The following is a 14777-nucleotide window of genomic DNA, read 5'->3' on the forward strand; positions in this document are numbered from 1 at the left end:
TAGCGCGTGTCCCAAGACCATTTCAGCACATTGTCAGTCAGCGCAAACCTTTTTATTATTTCAAAAGAGCAAACTGCTCGTTTGTCAGGCGGCATACCAACACGCTGTATAATTTACATGTTTGTCAGCACTGCAAGTTTTAACTGTCTAACTGAAAGCTTGTTGAGTCACTATGAATCGGCTATTTAAGGCCCTCTTTTCTTGCAATTTAGCCAGAAAGAATTTTACGAGGTGCACTAACCTTTACTACTTAGAAGACTGAGTTAGTGGAAGTATACTAATTAAGGTGATTTTGTGGAAGATGGCTGGATCAGATTATATTTGTTGCCTGCTGAGCACTTAGCAATGAACTGCCAAATTAGCAACTAGTATTGCACGTTTAGTCTAGAGGCGGGACGTCAAATGAGCTGTTTATGCCCCAAAACCCTCCAATATGGGTGAAATTAAATTCAACAGTGAAGAGTGGGCCAAAATACATCCAGATGCAAAAGACTCATTAACTGGTATTGAAAAAGCTTGATGGGCAGTTGTTCCCATTATCGGTAGCAGAATTAGTTGCTACTTCAGGTTTGTTCGGAGAGATTTTTTTTTCCATTAATAAATCATCAGAAAACGTCATTTTGCATAAAGTTATTTCTTTCTAATATTAAAAGTGTTGGAAATATGTAAGGGGGCAAATACATGATAGCAATGCTGATTAAAAATCTGTTCGTAATTTTTTTTTTCTTTTTTACATAGTGGAGAAAACATAATCAACATATTAACTGTAAAAACCAACCCATCCTAAATAGATCAAAAATATAATTGATACTGAAAAGTGTCCTTCTGAGTTTCCCAAGGTGCAAATAAATAAATAAAAGCTTACAACACACCCCAAATTTTAACAAAACAAATCCTTCCTTCCCTCCCTTGACACTCTGCCTTGGAGGCTGGACAAAGATAAGCAGAGACAATATGTCAAGGTGTATGAGAGGAGATACGAGTGGAGCAGTCAAGCACTGTTATGATTCTGCTGGCAGCTGGGCTGCTGAGATGCGTGAGCGGCGCTGCAGCAGCTTTAATGTTTGGTCTGTAATGTTGCCGATTTGGTGTCCTATTAAATCCCACGCTTTCTGAGGTGGACAGAAAACAGAGTAGACACAGACCGATGCTTTCATTATCACATATTTTATTCAAGGAGTGCCTATGAACGTGACAACCCAAACAAGCTGAGTGCATATTATTTTTTTTTAACCTTTACCTGACTGTTTTCCCAACACACACCCCAAAAAAACGCCGATCGTGTGCGGTGTCACACTGCAGGTAGTTAGAAATTAGGAACACAACCGAGCCACTGTTCTAATGCCCGGCGGTTTTCAAACAGACCTCCACAGGAGCCTGGTTTCAAAGTAAAGGACAACTTGTGGCGGCGTCGAGTGTGTTCGCTTCACCGGGAGGCATGTTGAGGAAATCCGAGTCACAGTTTTGAAAGGTCCTGTTTGGAGTTGCTTTTCCCTCCATTGGAGTCAATGTTGCTTAAATAACACTGAGTGCTCTCTCTCTCTCTCTCTGCCCGTAGCTTCATTAACTGAAGACGGGGAAACGACCCTTGAAATAACAAACTCACAGCTCTGGAACCGAGTGCAAAGCGAAGTGTTCACACAACACATTCATCTCTGTATATCAAAAAAACATACAGACGTGAATAACCTGAAAAAGTGAAGTGTTAGAAAAAAACAAAAAACAAAGTAAAACTCAAAAGCAAAACGGAAAGGCTTAGTAATCTCAGAAAACAGTCGCTGAGTTATTCAAAATACATACATAATGCGCATACACTTTTTGAATAAATACCTTTCAAAAATACAAATACATTTCTTTTATCTTTCCTTCCTCCTTATGCGATGAACAAACTTGTAAAAGCTTTAACGCATGTTTAAAACTCATTTCTCCCCTGATTTTATTACTTCTGTGTAGAAAAACTGCATATTTTTATAATGATACTCATCTCTGTCTCACTTCCGCTGGGATTCAAACTGAGGAAATGCATGCCAATAACATGGAGCGATGTGACTTAAATCTTTAAACGAGTTCTTGAAATATATGAGCACAGGTCAGAAGAATTTCCGCAGAAAGAGTTTTGCATATTGTTTCCCTAATCTGTAGCTTCTGCATATCGCTTAAAGCTGATTAACGAGTGGAAGAACTCCTTGATGGTAGGAGAATAACACTCAAGAGACACCGTCTATGTCTGTATTCACCTTCGGATGCTTCCACCAACTAACCTTTCACTTTAGAAAGCCAAAAATGCTGATTGAATAGCTTCGAAAGCTTCCGATTGGTTCATTCACAACAGAGTTAATTGGAGGCACACTAGGGGGATGTATTTGAAGGCAACACCCGCAGGAAAAATAAATAAATTAAAAATAAAAATCAATGAAGATATTAATAAGAGACTTGTGGATCTCCACAAGTTTGGTTCATCCTTGCGTACAACCTTCAAATGAGTGGAAATGCTTCGATCATTTATTTGAGTTTGGTAATGTCCAGGCATCACGTAGCTCAGGAAGAAGGCTAGTTTGTCTCCCAGGGACGAATGTGGTTAGAAATGTGTGAATTAACCATAAAAGGACGGTGTCCTACTGTCAAGCAGGCAGAAAAGCAATACAAAAAAAAAACTCAGACTGTAGTTTGCGTATGCATTTGGAGAAATAGTTTTTGCAACATGTCCAGTATAAGATGAATTTACTTTATTACTTGGCCACTGTCGTGAGAAGAAACTAAAACATTGGTCAAAATGTTAGTAATCTATTGTTAGGACCCTGTAGCGAATACCCCCCAAAATATTTAATCCAAATCTTATGCTTTAATGGGTAATTCCACAAAATATTAAGAAATAATTGTACATTTCTGAACTTGACGAAAAGACAAAAAAAAAATCTCAATAATGTGACTTTAACAAATTAAAATAATTGTGCTAATGCCAACTGACTGACAGGAGCCAAAGTTTAGTCTAATGTAACATCTGGTTTAACTAAGTGTGTAACTATCTGAATTTCAGAAGACTTTTTTTTTTTTTTTTTTCATAAAAATCCAATAGCTTCCATTTTCAATTAATGACTTTGGAGGAAACAAAACAAAATTTGGGATTAGGGTTAGAGTGTTCCAACTTAAAGCCCAAAGTGTCAAATTCTCATACCATCAAGTGTTTGCCTAAGAACCCATTGTATTTCTCACTCATTATTTAGCAAAAAAAAAGAAGAAAAAAAAGACACATTCAGTGATCCCAGCCAAAGAAACGTCCTGTCATCTGGTAGAACTTCATGTTGAAGGGCCTGTAGAAGTCCCGTAGCCTCTGCACCACCTCGGGATCAATGTTCGGATGGGTTCTCCCTTTGGTTTTTCCCAGGCAGTGGGGCTTACTGCTGCCCTCTGCCTTCTTGAGGCATGGGAATCCCTTGGTCTGGTTGAAGTAAAAGTGTTTGTCCGTGATGATCCTCTTGAGGCCCAGGAAGTCCTGCACGCGGCCCAGCTCTCCGGCCGGGTCGCTGATCAGACGCTCGCCGCTCACAAAGAGGATCTGGTCCATGGGGAAGTACTGCAGCCAGTTGTCCAGGTGTTTGGCGTAGATGCCGATCTGGATGGCGCTCCAAGAGGTGTCAATGAGCCCCGTAGTCCTGTTTTTGAAGGTGAGACTCTCAAAAGAGGGAATATCGGGCTTCTTAGACAGAGTCTGCGTGTAGTCGGAGATGGCTCTGGTGACGGGGTCCCTCACTACCACGATCAGTTTGGTGTCCCTGGACATGGCCGATATCCTCGCGGGGGCCTCTCTGGTCACAAAGTAGCTGGGCGTTTTCTCCATGGTGATCTGGCCCTCCAGGGTTTTCGGCATCAGATCCCTGAGAGATGATAAAGAGAAAGTAGGATATTTATTTGATCTGCACCTTTGACTAAAGCACAACGCAGAGACGTCAGTTATGCCGACGACACCTGAAAAAGAAGGTGACTGCCGTTTTGACTCTTTTTATCGAGTTCCCAGAGAGAGTGACCAGACTTTCTTCCCTTCTGCCGTGAGCACAGACTCGCATAGCTTTGCCCCTCCCGCACCAACTGCTGTGCACTGCTGGTCAGGTAGCTGATCCTACCACACTTTCCTGCACTTACCGGAAAATGTTTACCTTTTGCTATTTTCCCTCTGCTCAGCGGCCGTAAGGACAGTGACCTTAAGCAAAGTGAGTAAAAGCAGCCCATGAATGATTAACATGCCCTCCCTCTACCATTTAGAGTCTCTGCAGAATACAGCTTTAAAATTCACCAAAGTACAGAATGCAAGCGTCAATTATTCATTTGCTTGCCTGGTGTTGCTCGAAGTGAGGATGGGGAGCGGCTAAGTGGCTTGGGCTGTTATTGGGGTGAATGAAAAAGTTTGCACACCTGTAAAAAAATAAAATAAAATAAAATAAAAAAACTACAAAGATCGCATAGAAGAGGAGGACGTCTGCAGATTATTCAACACTTCAGCATGTTGGTTACAGGATCATCCAAGCACATATGATCAAAGGACAAACAGCTTGTGCCTGCCAGTCAAGATGACAGGCACAGAACCTTCTTTGTTGTCCCGAGGCTGTTGTACAATCATGCTCTGTTTAAGATACATGGAAGAAAATGAGGCAGAGGCCACCGAGATGTTTGCTGTCGCTGCGCTTCGCACAAACCCCCCCCCAAAAAACAAAGACGTTAACTGTCGTGATGAGTGTAATGCCTGGAGCTGCTTAAGGCTTCGCTCAAACACAGTTTGTAATTACTCCCACCCCCAGGCTGACGTGTACACCTTCATCTGACACGCTCTGTGGCAGGACAATGATGTACAAAAAAAAAAAAAGCTTTCTAATCTGGCTGAGATTATTCTGGCACTTTTTGCTCGGTCTGAAACAAAACAAAAACAACTGTTGTACTTTCAAAATTGTTTCAAGGTTGCTTGCGCCTCTACTGTACTTTTTAAGTTTATTGGTTTGGAATTTTGCCACATACCATGGGCTCTTTCCAATTTGGGTTGATTATATTTTTTAGTAGGTGGTACAAGAAATCTATAATGTTTGCCAAGTGTTTATAGTCAGGTTGAAACACATCTTTTGAGCATATAGTTAAGATATTAGGTGAGACGCTTATTCAAAAAACAATGTCCTACCTCCCCACAATGCTGCAACATGCAGGAAAGAAACAACTATGGTCTTACATCTAGTTCAGAAAATACTTCAATTCTGTAATGGAAAATCCAACTAAAGGCACGGAGTTTTGGTGAACCATAAAAGCAATAATATAAAGTGTCCTGCGTATTTTGGGCATGAAAATTAAAACCTTACAAGTTACCATGGAGTAAATCTATTTACTACCTTACTTAGGCACAAGTACTTTTTGAGGTTAACATTTCTAAAAGCCGGGCGTCAATGTATCACAGCACATCCGGTCTTCGTGGCTCAGCATGCTGAGTGGCTCTCCTCTTTAAGGAGTCATTCACGAGGTCAGCAGAAGAGGAACAGGAGGGAAGAGGTCGATAAGAGCAACAGCACCAACAAGGGTGCACCGATGTCTCGACATCAGCCTGCGACTCTGACCGTCACCCGACCTCCAGAGTCCTCTCAGTATCTGGGATGTCTTCCACAGCTGTGCAGCGAGCAACTTGGACAAGGCTCCTTTCCTCTCACATTAGCGCTGCCTCATCGCACCAGAAGTACACAGTGAGGCTGTACAATGGTGCTTTGAAACAAAAACCAATGTCACCTGGGACTACAAAGGCTACTAAGCTCCTAAGCCAATGATAAAGAGCAGTGAGACTAATTATTGATAAACTGGGACTTGCAGACGCCAGCATGTCTGAATTCCTTCCTGCCTGTTTTGTAATCATGCTGATTCGGGAGCGACTTGAGTTCCAAAATGGACCGTAAAACGTATAACTCTGCAATGAAGAAGAACATTATTGTGCTTTGAAAAAGACATGAGTCTGTCCAAAAGGAAGCATCCATATTTGATGGTGTGCGTCTTGCTTGCTCTGTGGTCGACGCTCTCTCATCAGTGATGTGGTGGAGTTGGGGAAACTCAGGAGGGATCCTCAGAGTCAGGAAGAATGTGGTATGTTGTGATCAGGACAACACATAGACGGTGCTGTTCAAAGTATTCACACTGGTAAACCTTTTCACATTTTGTCACAACCACAAACTTGGCCAAAAATGGGAAATCAGAAGGAAGCCATTCTGTAAAGAAATTCATTCAATTCAAAGAAGTCCCATTTGCGGTTAGCCATAAGTGAGTAAAGGAGACACACCAAACATGTGGAAAAGTGATCCCTGGTCAGAGGAAGCAAATTTATTGGTTGACTTTGATTGTAAATATCTGTTTTGTTTTTTCCTTTTAAACACAAAACGCTGTACTTAGGGGAAAACGCTGCACATCATCCTGACCACACCATCCCCACAGTGATATGGCGGTTGCAGCATCATGATGTGAAGGTATTTTTTCTTCGGGGAAGTTAAGTGATCCTGGAAGGAAATCTATTGGAGGCTACAAACAACTTTCAACAGGATCACAATCCTAAACATGCAGCCAGAACTACAGTGGGACGGAATGTCCAGTCAAAGTACAGATAAAAATCCAACTGAGAATGACTTGAAAATTGCGGCCTGAGGAATGTGCAGAGACGGCACAGACGTCGCCCAAGAAGATGTAATAGCAGCCAAAGGCAGTTCTACAGACTATGGACTCAAATGATGCCCACCTTTTTAGTTACACTTTTTTTTTTTTAAATATATATTTCTAGAAGGAACTACTGCCTGTTCTTCTTTACATTAACAAAAGAAGAATACACTGTGTATAGAAAGTGTGTTCCTTCCATTTACAAAAAAAAAATCCCAAATTTTGGATAAACCATTCCAAAATGTGGAATAAAGGACGGTTCATATTTTTGGTTTGAAGTATTTCGCAGCATGGCCTCTAAAACAATCCTGACATTTAAAATAGAACAAAAAAATGGGTGTGCCTGTATGCATGTACAACTCTTCAGTTTCACACTTCAAAAGAGAAGCAATGAACAGTGTTTTTGTTTTACTGAAAGCAAATTAAGCCTAAGTCTTTCTTTCCACTGTGCAGCAGCGAGCAGCACTTTCCAAAGAAAACCTCAGCGGCTTTAGTACTGTAGGTGATGTAACAGATGACAAAATGTCCAAGCGCCCGAGATTTACTGCAGCTCCCAAGTCTGCTTTTTGATGTCTTTACAGCGCTGCTAAAATACAACTCCCAAAGCCCGCTGACGCAGGAAACGCAGGCAGCAGGATCCGTTCAAGACACAAGACACAAGCTCCTAAATGAAACGCAGCAGTCTTCACTTTAAATCAGCTTCACTGCTCTGGCATGTGTGTAGGAGCTGCAGTGAAAAAAAAGAAAAAAAAAAGGCAAATATTAAGAGTGACAGATGTTTAGAGGATAAACAGAGCAAACAGTTTGTGTACATGACAGAACATTACAAACTGTAATTTTACTTATATGGAACCAAACGTTTGAAAACGAATGCCAAGGGCAGCTCTACTCCCAATTACAAAAACAACAGGCAATACATCACTCAATGCACCCCTTTGTAAGCTTGTCTATAAACTAACCACCTTGAAATAAAGGCTCTGATGCATCATTGCTTTTCCCAATGACCGAGTTTTACTTGCAAACTAATTCCCTCTGCAGCCATGTACAGCCTGTGACTCATGTCTCACCACAAATGAACAAAAGAGTGCATTAATGGCAATTTTTTTTTAAAACTGTGAATCATGTGTACGCATTAAACATTTAATGAATTAGCACTAAGTAAAACAGAATCCGCTCCAACTGGGCTCCTTTCTTGTCAGCTATGACCTTTTAGTAAGCAGTTTGGATCCCAGCCAATGTCTGTCAAGTGAAAGGAGTTGCAACAACACGGAGGCAAGTGGGCATGAGGGCTGACCACTTCTCCCCCACCAATCTTTGGTTCATTTTTCTTCCTCCAGCAGGGAGCCCTGGCAGGCATGAAAACACTCCCACGGCATGGCCCTGCCACTGCCACCAGATAATAATCTCGTAATTGGCTCAATATTTTTGCTATTTTGAGGCGACGGGAGGGCCCCAGTACCGCTCTCGGCGGCTCGGGCTCACCAGATATTTTCCAGGTCAGCGGATGCAAGCGGAGGTCAACGGGTAAAGGAGGAGGAGGAAGTAGGGGATGATTTAGAGTAATGACCGATGTGCGGTGGCGGGGGAAGCCCACTCTTTTCAGCTTGGAGCCCTACAGCTTTCTCAGCCTTGCGTGAAAACACAGTACTTCACCTGCCGTGTGAGCTGTAAGCACCGACTGCGCTGCCATACGTAAAGCAGCTCAAATGAAAACATATGAAGTGCTTGGGTGGAAGAAAATAAAGTGGTTTTTTTTACCTTTACAGATTTCTTCTTTTCTTTGTCTTTTGTCACACTTAAATGTTTCAAATCTGCTACGTGTAGTTGAGCAGAGTGTAAACTAATATCAGTGTCCAAATGGTTTTACTTGAAAGAAAAGGCTGCCAAAACCAACCAGACCCTATATGAAAAAGTAATTGCCCCCTAAACCTAAAAACTGGTTGCGTAACTGGCAATGAGTCTTTTACATCACTGCGGAAGAATTTTGGCCGACTTGCCTTTGCCGGTTTGTTTTATTTCAGCCACAATGGAGGGTTTTCAAGCATAAGCGTCCTGTTTAAGGGAACGCATCTGAATCAGATTTCAGTCCTGACTTTTTCCAAGGTGAGCCTAAAACCCGTTTTTCAAAACAATCGGAGGTGCATCGTTCAAGTGCACTTAAGCTTAAAGTTGCCAAATGATGGCTATTGAATAATTTTTTTTGGTTCAGAGCAGAATTTATGATTCAAACAGTAACATCAAGTCATCCAGGTATCAAAGCAGCAGAGCAGCATCAGACCGTCCCCATGAACATATAGCTTTAGATGTTGTTCTGGGTATTTCAGTGGTTGAGTCGATAATGACTCAACCACTGAGTGATTTTGGTTGGCTGGACACTCCTGGAAGGTTCATCACTGTTCCATATTTTCTCCAATCATGGGTAATGCTCCATCTTTTAGGTAAAAAAAAAAATGTGTGTTGTGATAGTGGATGAGTGAATGCAGCTCCAGGGTAAAAGGTTTCTTTACTTGTCTGGTATAAAAAGTAAGCACAAGATCAGCCTAAAAAGAGGACAGAAAGATACTATCTATAAACCCTAAAAGAAACTTCCTTCATAACATCCTTTTGTCCTCACAAGTACCAAACAACGGCTGCTAATACCAGGAAAGACTAAATTGACTCGACTGACTGCAACTCTGAGATTATTGAGAGATGCAACAAGACATTGGCTTATGACTCGAACCAACTGACTTTATATCTGCCACGACTTCATTAACAGCATTGCAACAGTTGCTGGGCTTTCAGAAAACAATGTTTAGTGAGGAAGTCACTAAACAGACTAATATCTTCAATAAGGCAAAAGATTTTCTTCTCACATTTTGACCATTTGCTCAACTTTGTAAGTTCTTCATGTGTTTATCACTGCCATTTAGTCTGGCCAACAGTTGTAAATAAAGTCTGATACTCTATTCTGATAAGGTTAGCTGTAATGCAATGAGCCGTGGTAACTAAAAACAGCAACACTATTTGCTTTGACTATAATGAGAACTCCGATGAAAAGCTTATATTTGACATTCTTAACATCGTAAACTATAGATCCATTGAAAAATACAGTCCAGCACAAGATTTCTGAAAAAATATTAATAAGGCTCCAACAGAAACAAAACAATGTTTGTGGGAAATGTAGGGAGCTGGGAAGTAACTCTGACTCTGTGGATAAGAGAGCTTAAGTAGGAGGATATGGTGAACTCTTGTCCTTCAAGAAATAGCAACATAGAGGACACTTTCTGATAAGAGCGTTTAAAAGTAAATAAAAATGACTGCTTTTCAACAACAGGAAATGTGCTGTCAAAATGATGAGTTGTTATCTTTGAAATTAGACAAAGTGGATATGAATGGGTTTCGTGGAGGCGTTCTAACTGGGTCCAGAGAAGGAAATTAGGCTGAAAATGAAAAAAAAAAAAGAAAAGAAAAAAAGAACAATAAGCTGAGATGGCTGATTTGGAAAAGCTTGTAAGCATTAATCATTTCTCCCTGGTATTAAAAAAATGAATGAAGATGAAATATATCACCCTCCACCGGGCCAGGATTTAGAGAAAAAAAAAAAAGAGACAAATGTAAAAGTATAGCTTTGTTGTATTTTTGCATTTATCTTCACATTCAGGTCTAAAAAATGAACATGGTTACAATTAGATTTTAGTTAGTGTGGCTCCACTTGCAAAGTTTCCATTTTGTTCTCATACACACTTTAAATTAAAAATAAAGGACAGGAAGAAAAAAGTGGTCCAATGTGCGCTATTATTTGCTGTTGGACATTTATTGATGAAATAGTATTTTATAATCCACTGTGATAAAACATTCTCTTAAAGCCTGTAAAATGCATCTTCAAGCTGGAAATGTGCCTTTCCACTGAGCTGAGGCTTTTCTCTTCTTTTCTTCTCTTTCTTTCGTACCATAGAAAAACCACTATGTGATTTCGTAAAACATTTATAGTTGGCTTTGCAGCTTGTTCTTATAAATTTGTCAGCAGTATTTTAACAGAATCAGTCTTCCTTTTCTTCTCCCCCAGTATATTGCGTAATGGGTAAAAGAAAGCTTTATCTTTATGGCCACGCGTTGAATTATTCACCCGCTGCTTTGGAAGACTGATTGAGGGATGCAGAGTGTTTGGAAGGATGCAATCGAGTTGCTTTGAACCTTTTCCGACTTTCAGATCCAGGCTGTGTGTCAGAGGTCAGGAAGGTGACGTCCAGAATGGAGTTGGAAAGATTAGTAAGAGTAAAGTGACAGAAACAGCAGAAGACATGATTTAGATGGTTTGGAGCAATTTCAATAAGATATCCAACTGAACCCGCATGCTAACAGGAGATTTAAAATGTTTAGAAAGTTTCAACAACAACCTAACAAAGTGGAAAATATTCCTGTGTAAAATTTGGAAACCAATACTACTGTGCTCTTACAGATACAGTTTTGTGTAGCTATGGACACAGGCAAGCATACAGAACTGATCATTGGTATTATATTAGCTTGAGCTTCCGAGATGTGTGTCCGTCACATCAACTGATTGTATGTCTGCTGAACTAATTTAAGGAAAAAAAACTATAAGACATGAACATCTTTTACACCATTACACAACTTAAAGTCCAAACTTTATATCTTTGGGGAACATAAAGTTGCCCAACGAGGCTCAGTTGATCTTTCAGATTGATACAGCCAGCAAACTTAGCCGACATTTCCACATAAACACATGGATCAAACCCAGCAACATGCATCTGACTAGCTTGTTAGCTGACCACCACTTCAAGGATTTATTTTTATTTTAACAAATACATTACATATTCTCACCACAGGTAAAGGAACTTTAACTGTAACTTTGTATCCAAAAAGGATACAAACATTTCTAGCAAGTAAAACAGCTTGTCTGGCTAGCTTGTTAGCCTTCCGTCACTACGACAATTCATTTACATTTTCACCAGGCTCATGATGATAAATTATTTTCATTTTTAGAGATGATAAAAAACAGTTTATATATTTGTTCATAATTTTAATTGTTACATAGAAAAAGTGTGGAATTTGCAAGCCTGAGAACACCGTGCCAAAAGCAGAGCTGAAGCTTTGATTGCAAGCAAAATTACAAACCTAAAACTTGTCACATCAGTTCTGTCAGGAGGAATGGGTAAAATTTCTAGCAATGTTTTTATGCTTAAAGAAACTAATCATTTCTCTCATTTTTTTCAAAGTTAAACTGGCCTCGTGAGATGCATTTGAGTTGGAGATATTGTGTGGAGTCAGGAAAAGTAAATAAAAAGAACTTAAGATTACTGATTGAAGTGTCTGAAAACCCAGAAAGGTGGATTAATTTAGCATTAAACCAAATTGTGACAAAAGTTCAGCAGTACATATAAACCTGGAGGAGCTGTGTGTTACATGGACTGCCATCACATGGGTGGTGTGAGGCTTTTCTCAGAAAGCACTGCTATTACTTTTTCATATTTCTCTGACCCAGTTCAGAGCTACAAGCAGCTCGAGACAGAGCTTGTGGAAATGACACTTCAGTGGGATTGGCTTTGGATAAAAGCTCTCTGCTATTTTTTTTTTTTTTTTCATTCTGCCAAGTCAGTTTTTCGGGACTCAGCAGCTTATGAGAGATAAGACACCTAAACTTGGCTTTAATGCCAAAGCTAATTTTCAAGGTATTGTGGTTTGAAATGTTCCCTTGTATGCTAAAGGTGGTTTCATTAGGAAGCATTAGGCCAGTATGCAGCCCTTCTTATCTTTTTCTACGGTTTTTAGTGTTGAAACAATCTGGAAAATGAACTCAAATAGGACTCATTTCATAGGATATTTAAATTCCCCCTTTAAGCCTGATCTGAATGGAAAATTTCAAAGCCCTGTGTCAAATTTGTGAGAGCAAAATTAAATATGAATTTGTTCAGCGCAAAATGGAAGACTTTAAAGGGGTCTACTCTGATAATTAACCATAACAAAAGACTGGGTCTTTTGTCTTTTGGACCACTGGCATGGTAAATTATAAGCCGCTGAAACTTTCAATATGAGCATTTGAGACTTTTTACATGCGACACATGGGCTGTCGCTTGGAAGATATCTGCTGTGTGCCACATCTCTGTTGGCCCACATCCCACCTGAGTGGCTCCACTGCCGCTGCTACAGCTGCTGTTTGCGTTGAAAGACGAAGGAATGGCAATCCGAAAAGGATCTCAGTAGCTTGTGATTTAAAAAATAAAAAGGCAAACTCTAATAACTTAAGTAGAGGGTTTGATCCTTCGTGAAACAGCTGCTGAAATGATGAGCTGGCAGATAGACAATCCCGCTGATGTTCTCTCTTTTTACCAGCACAGACACAGAGACGCAAGCTTTCCTGAACATTCTGCCTGCTCTGTCTGGTGACACTTTAAGTCACAAACTGTTACACACATCTCTTGTACATTTCTCTTATAGATGACTTCTCTATAACTGAAAAACAGCTTGAAGAGAAATGTGCTGTTCACAGCTACGCTCGGTATTAATCATTCCAAATGCAACTTATTAAAGAACCTTAACAAGCAAAATATTATGGTTTTATTACTTTTTAATCAGACAAGAATAATGAAGAGTCTCTAGAACATTTCCAATATAAACAGGTACTGACTCGGAACCAGAATAAACTTTTGAAAGCAAACACAGAAACATTTTCTTACTATTGAAGCTAAATTCGATCTTTACAAATAAAAAAGTATTCAGAGCTGGTGTACAATTGTAGCGCCATGCTATTTCAGCTGCTGTGTGAATTTGTGTCCTTTTACACATTTCACTATGTTTGGGTATGGCACACGAGACAAACTCTGTTTTGTGAAAACAGAGGCCTCTCAGTCTAATAATTATATAGCTACATTTAAAGTAGGAAATATACAAAAAGCTAATTGTGCATATTAGCTTTGTAAACAATTAGCACAAATCACAGATTTCATGTCTGATTTTGGATCTTCACCTTTTATGACTGGCTGGAACTAATTTTAGATGATTAGCTCCTAAATTTTAGTTTAAATTAAGGGAGGGAAAAAAAAAAGTTAAATGGTAAATGGCCTATACTTTTAGAGCACTTTATCAATTCAATCAAGACTGACCACCTGGAGAGAACACATCATTATGAGGTCCCACAGGGGTCAATGTTAGGCCCACTACTGTCTTCATTGAGCCTTGTAGTAATTCTAAGAGGTGTAATTTCTTGCCGCCTAACACAGCTTAAACTGAAGTGATGTTCATTAGTCCAGCCAAACTAAAACTGCTTCTTATCGTGTTAATTTTCTATTCACTGCTGTGATAGGCTAAATGTTGACAAATAGCTTTCATTTGATCATGGCATGATTTGAAACTGCAAAATATCAGTATCGCAAAAAACGTCCTGGATTGCCGTCAATATTTACCTATTATCTACGTAGCATATATCAAACCCCACTACATTAGATGTCTGGAGATTGTTGTTTTATGCAGCTGGTAAAAATATTAGGAGGCATTAGGAAACTAAACCTTTCTTTCTTTGCCAAAGGAGCAGATGTGGCACGGTGCTATTTGAAAGCTTCCCACAGCTCAGTACAAGTGGATGATACTGAAGTCTGTTCTATTTTATGATAATGGATCTTAAGGATGAAGAAAAACAAAGGAAAAGAGGATGAGCTGGGTGTGGTGGAGAGTGTTTGTTTCCGTGTGTGTGCATGAATGCATGTGTGTTTGGTGCGACATCAGACAATTTGTCTCCTTATTTTACCACACAACGCACATTTCAATGTGAAGAAAAGCTTGTGGAGACGATGTCATTTTCAATCTTGCCAACCCCTCAACTTCAATGCGTCTGCTTTTATCTCCAGGTATTTTCATCCCCCATCCACCGCACAGATAAGAATATCAATGCATTGATAATACTACAGTGGCACATCTACACTCAAAATCAATGTCCGGTACGACACCTAATTAAAGCAAAAAACCTGACAGGTTGATTCTCGATGGTGTAGTTCTGAGAGCAGTAAACCGCCTGGGATTTTTCTAAAATAGATCTACTTCTAAGAGGGCTTCATTGTTGTGCACAAACGTTGGCATATAGAAGCCAAAATTAGTCAGGTAACTTCTTAGCCAAG

The 14777-nt window shown here is 39.9% G+C and overlaps 1 protein-coding gene across 1 annotated transcript in view; it reads right to left on the reverse strand.

Moving 5' to 3' along the window:
- Nucleotides 1-1151: 1151 nt before the first annotated feature.
- LOC106934226 (heparan sulfate glucosamine 3-O-sulfotransferase 3A1-like) overlaps nucleotides 1152-14777 on the reverse strand; it is a 34832-nt gene continuing 21206 nt past the window's right edge. Inside the window, exon 2 of the mRNA XM_015013992.2 lies at nucleotides 1152-3875. Within this exon, the coding sequence (XP_014869478.1) occupies nucleotides 3254-3875 (622 nt within the window). The 3' untranslated portion in view covers nucleotides 1152-3253. The remainder of the gene's footprint in view (nucleotides 3876-14777) is intronic.

This window comes from Poecilia mexicana, unplaced genomic scaffold (genome assembly GCF_051168715.1).
Source record: "Poecilia mexicana isolate PSO_F unplaced genomic scaffold, ASM5116871v1 scaffold_19, whole genome shotgun sequence".
Taxonomy (NCBI): domain Eukaryota; kingdom Metazoa; phylum Chordata; class Actinopteri; order Cyprinodontiformes; family Poeciliidae; genus Poecilia; species Poecilia mexicana.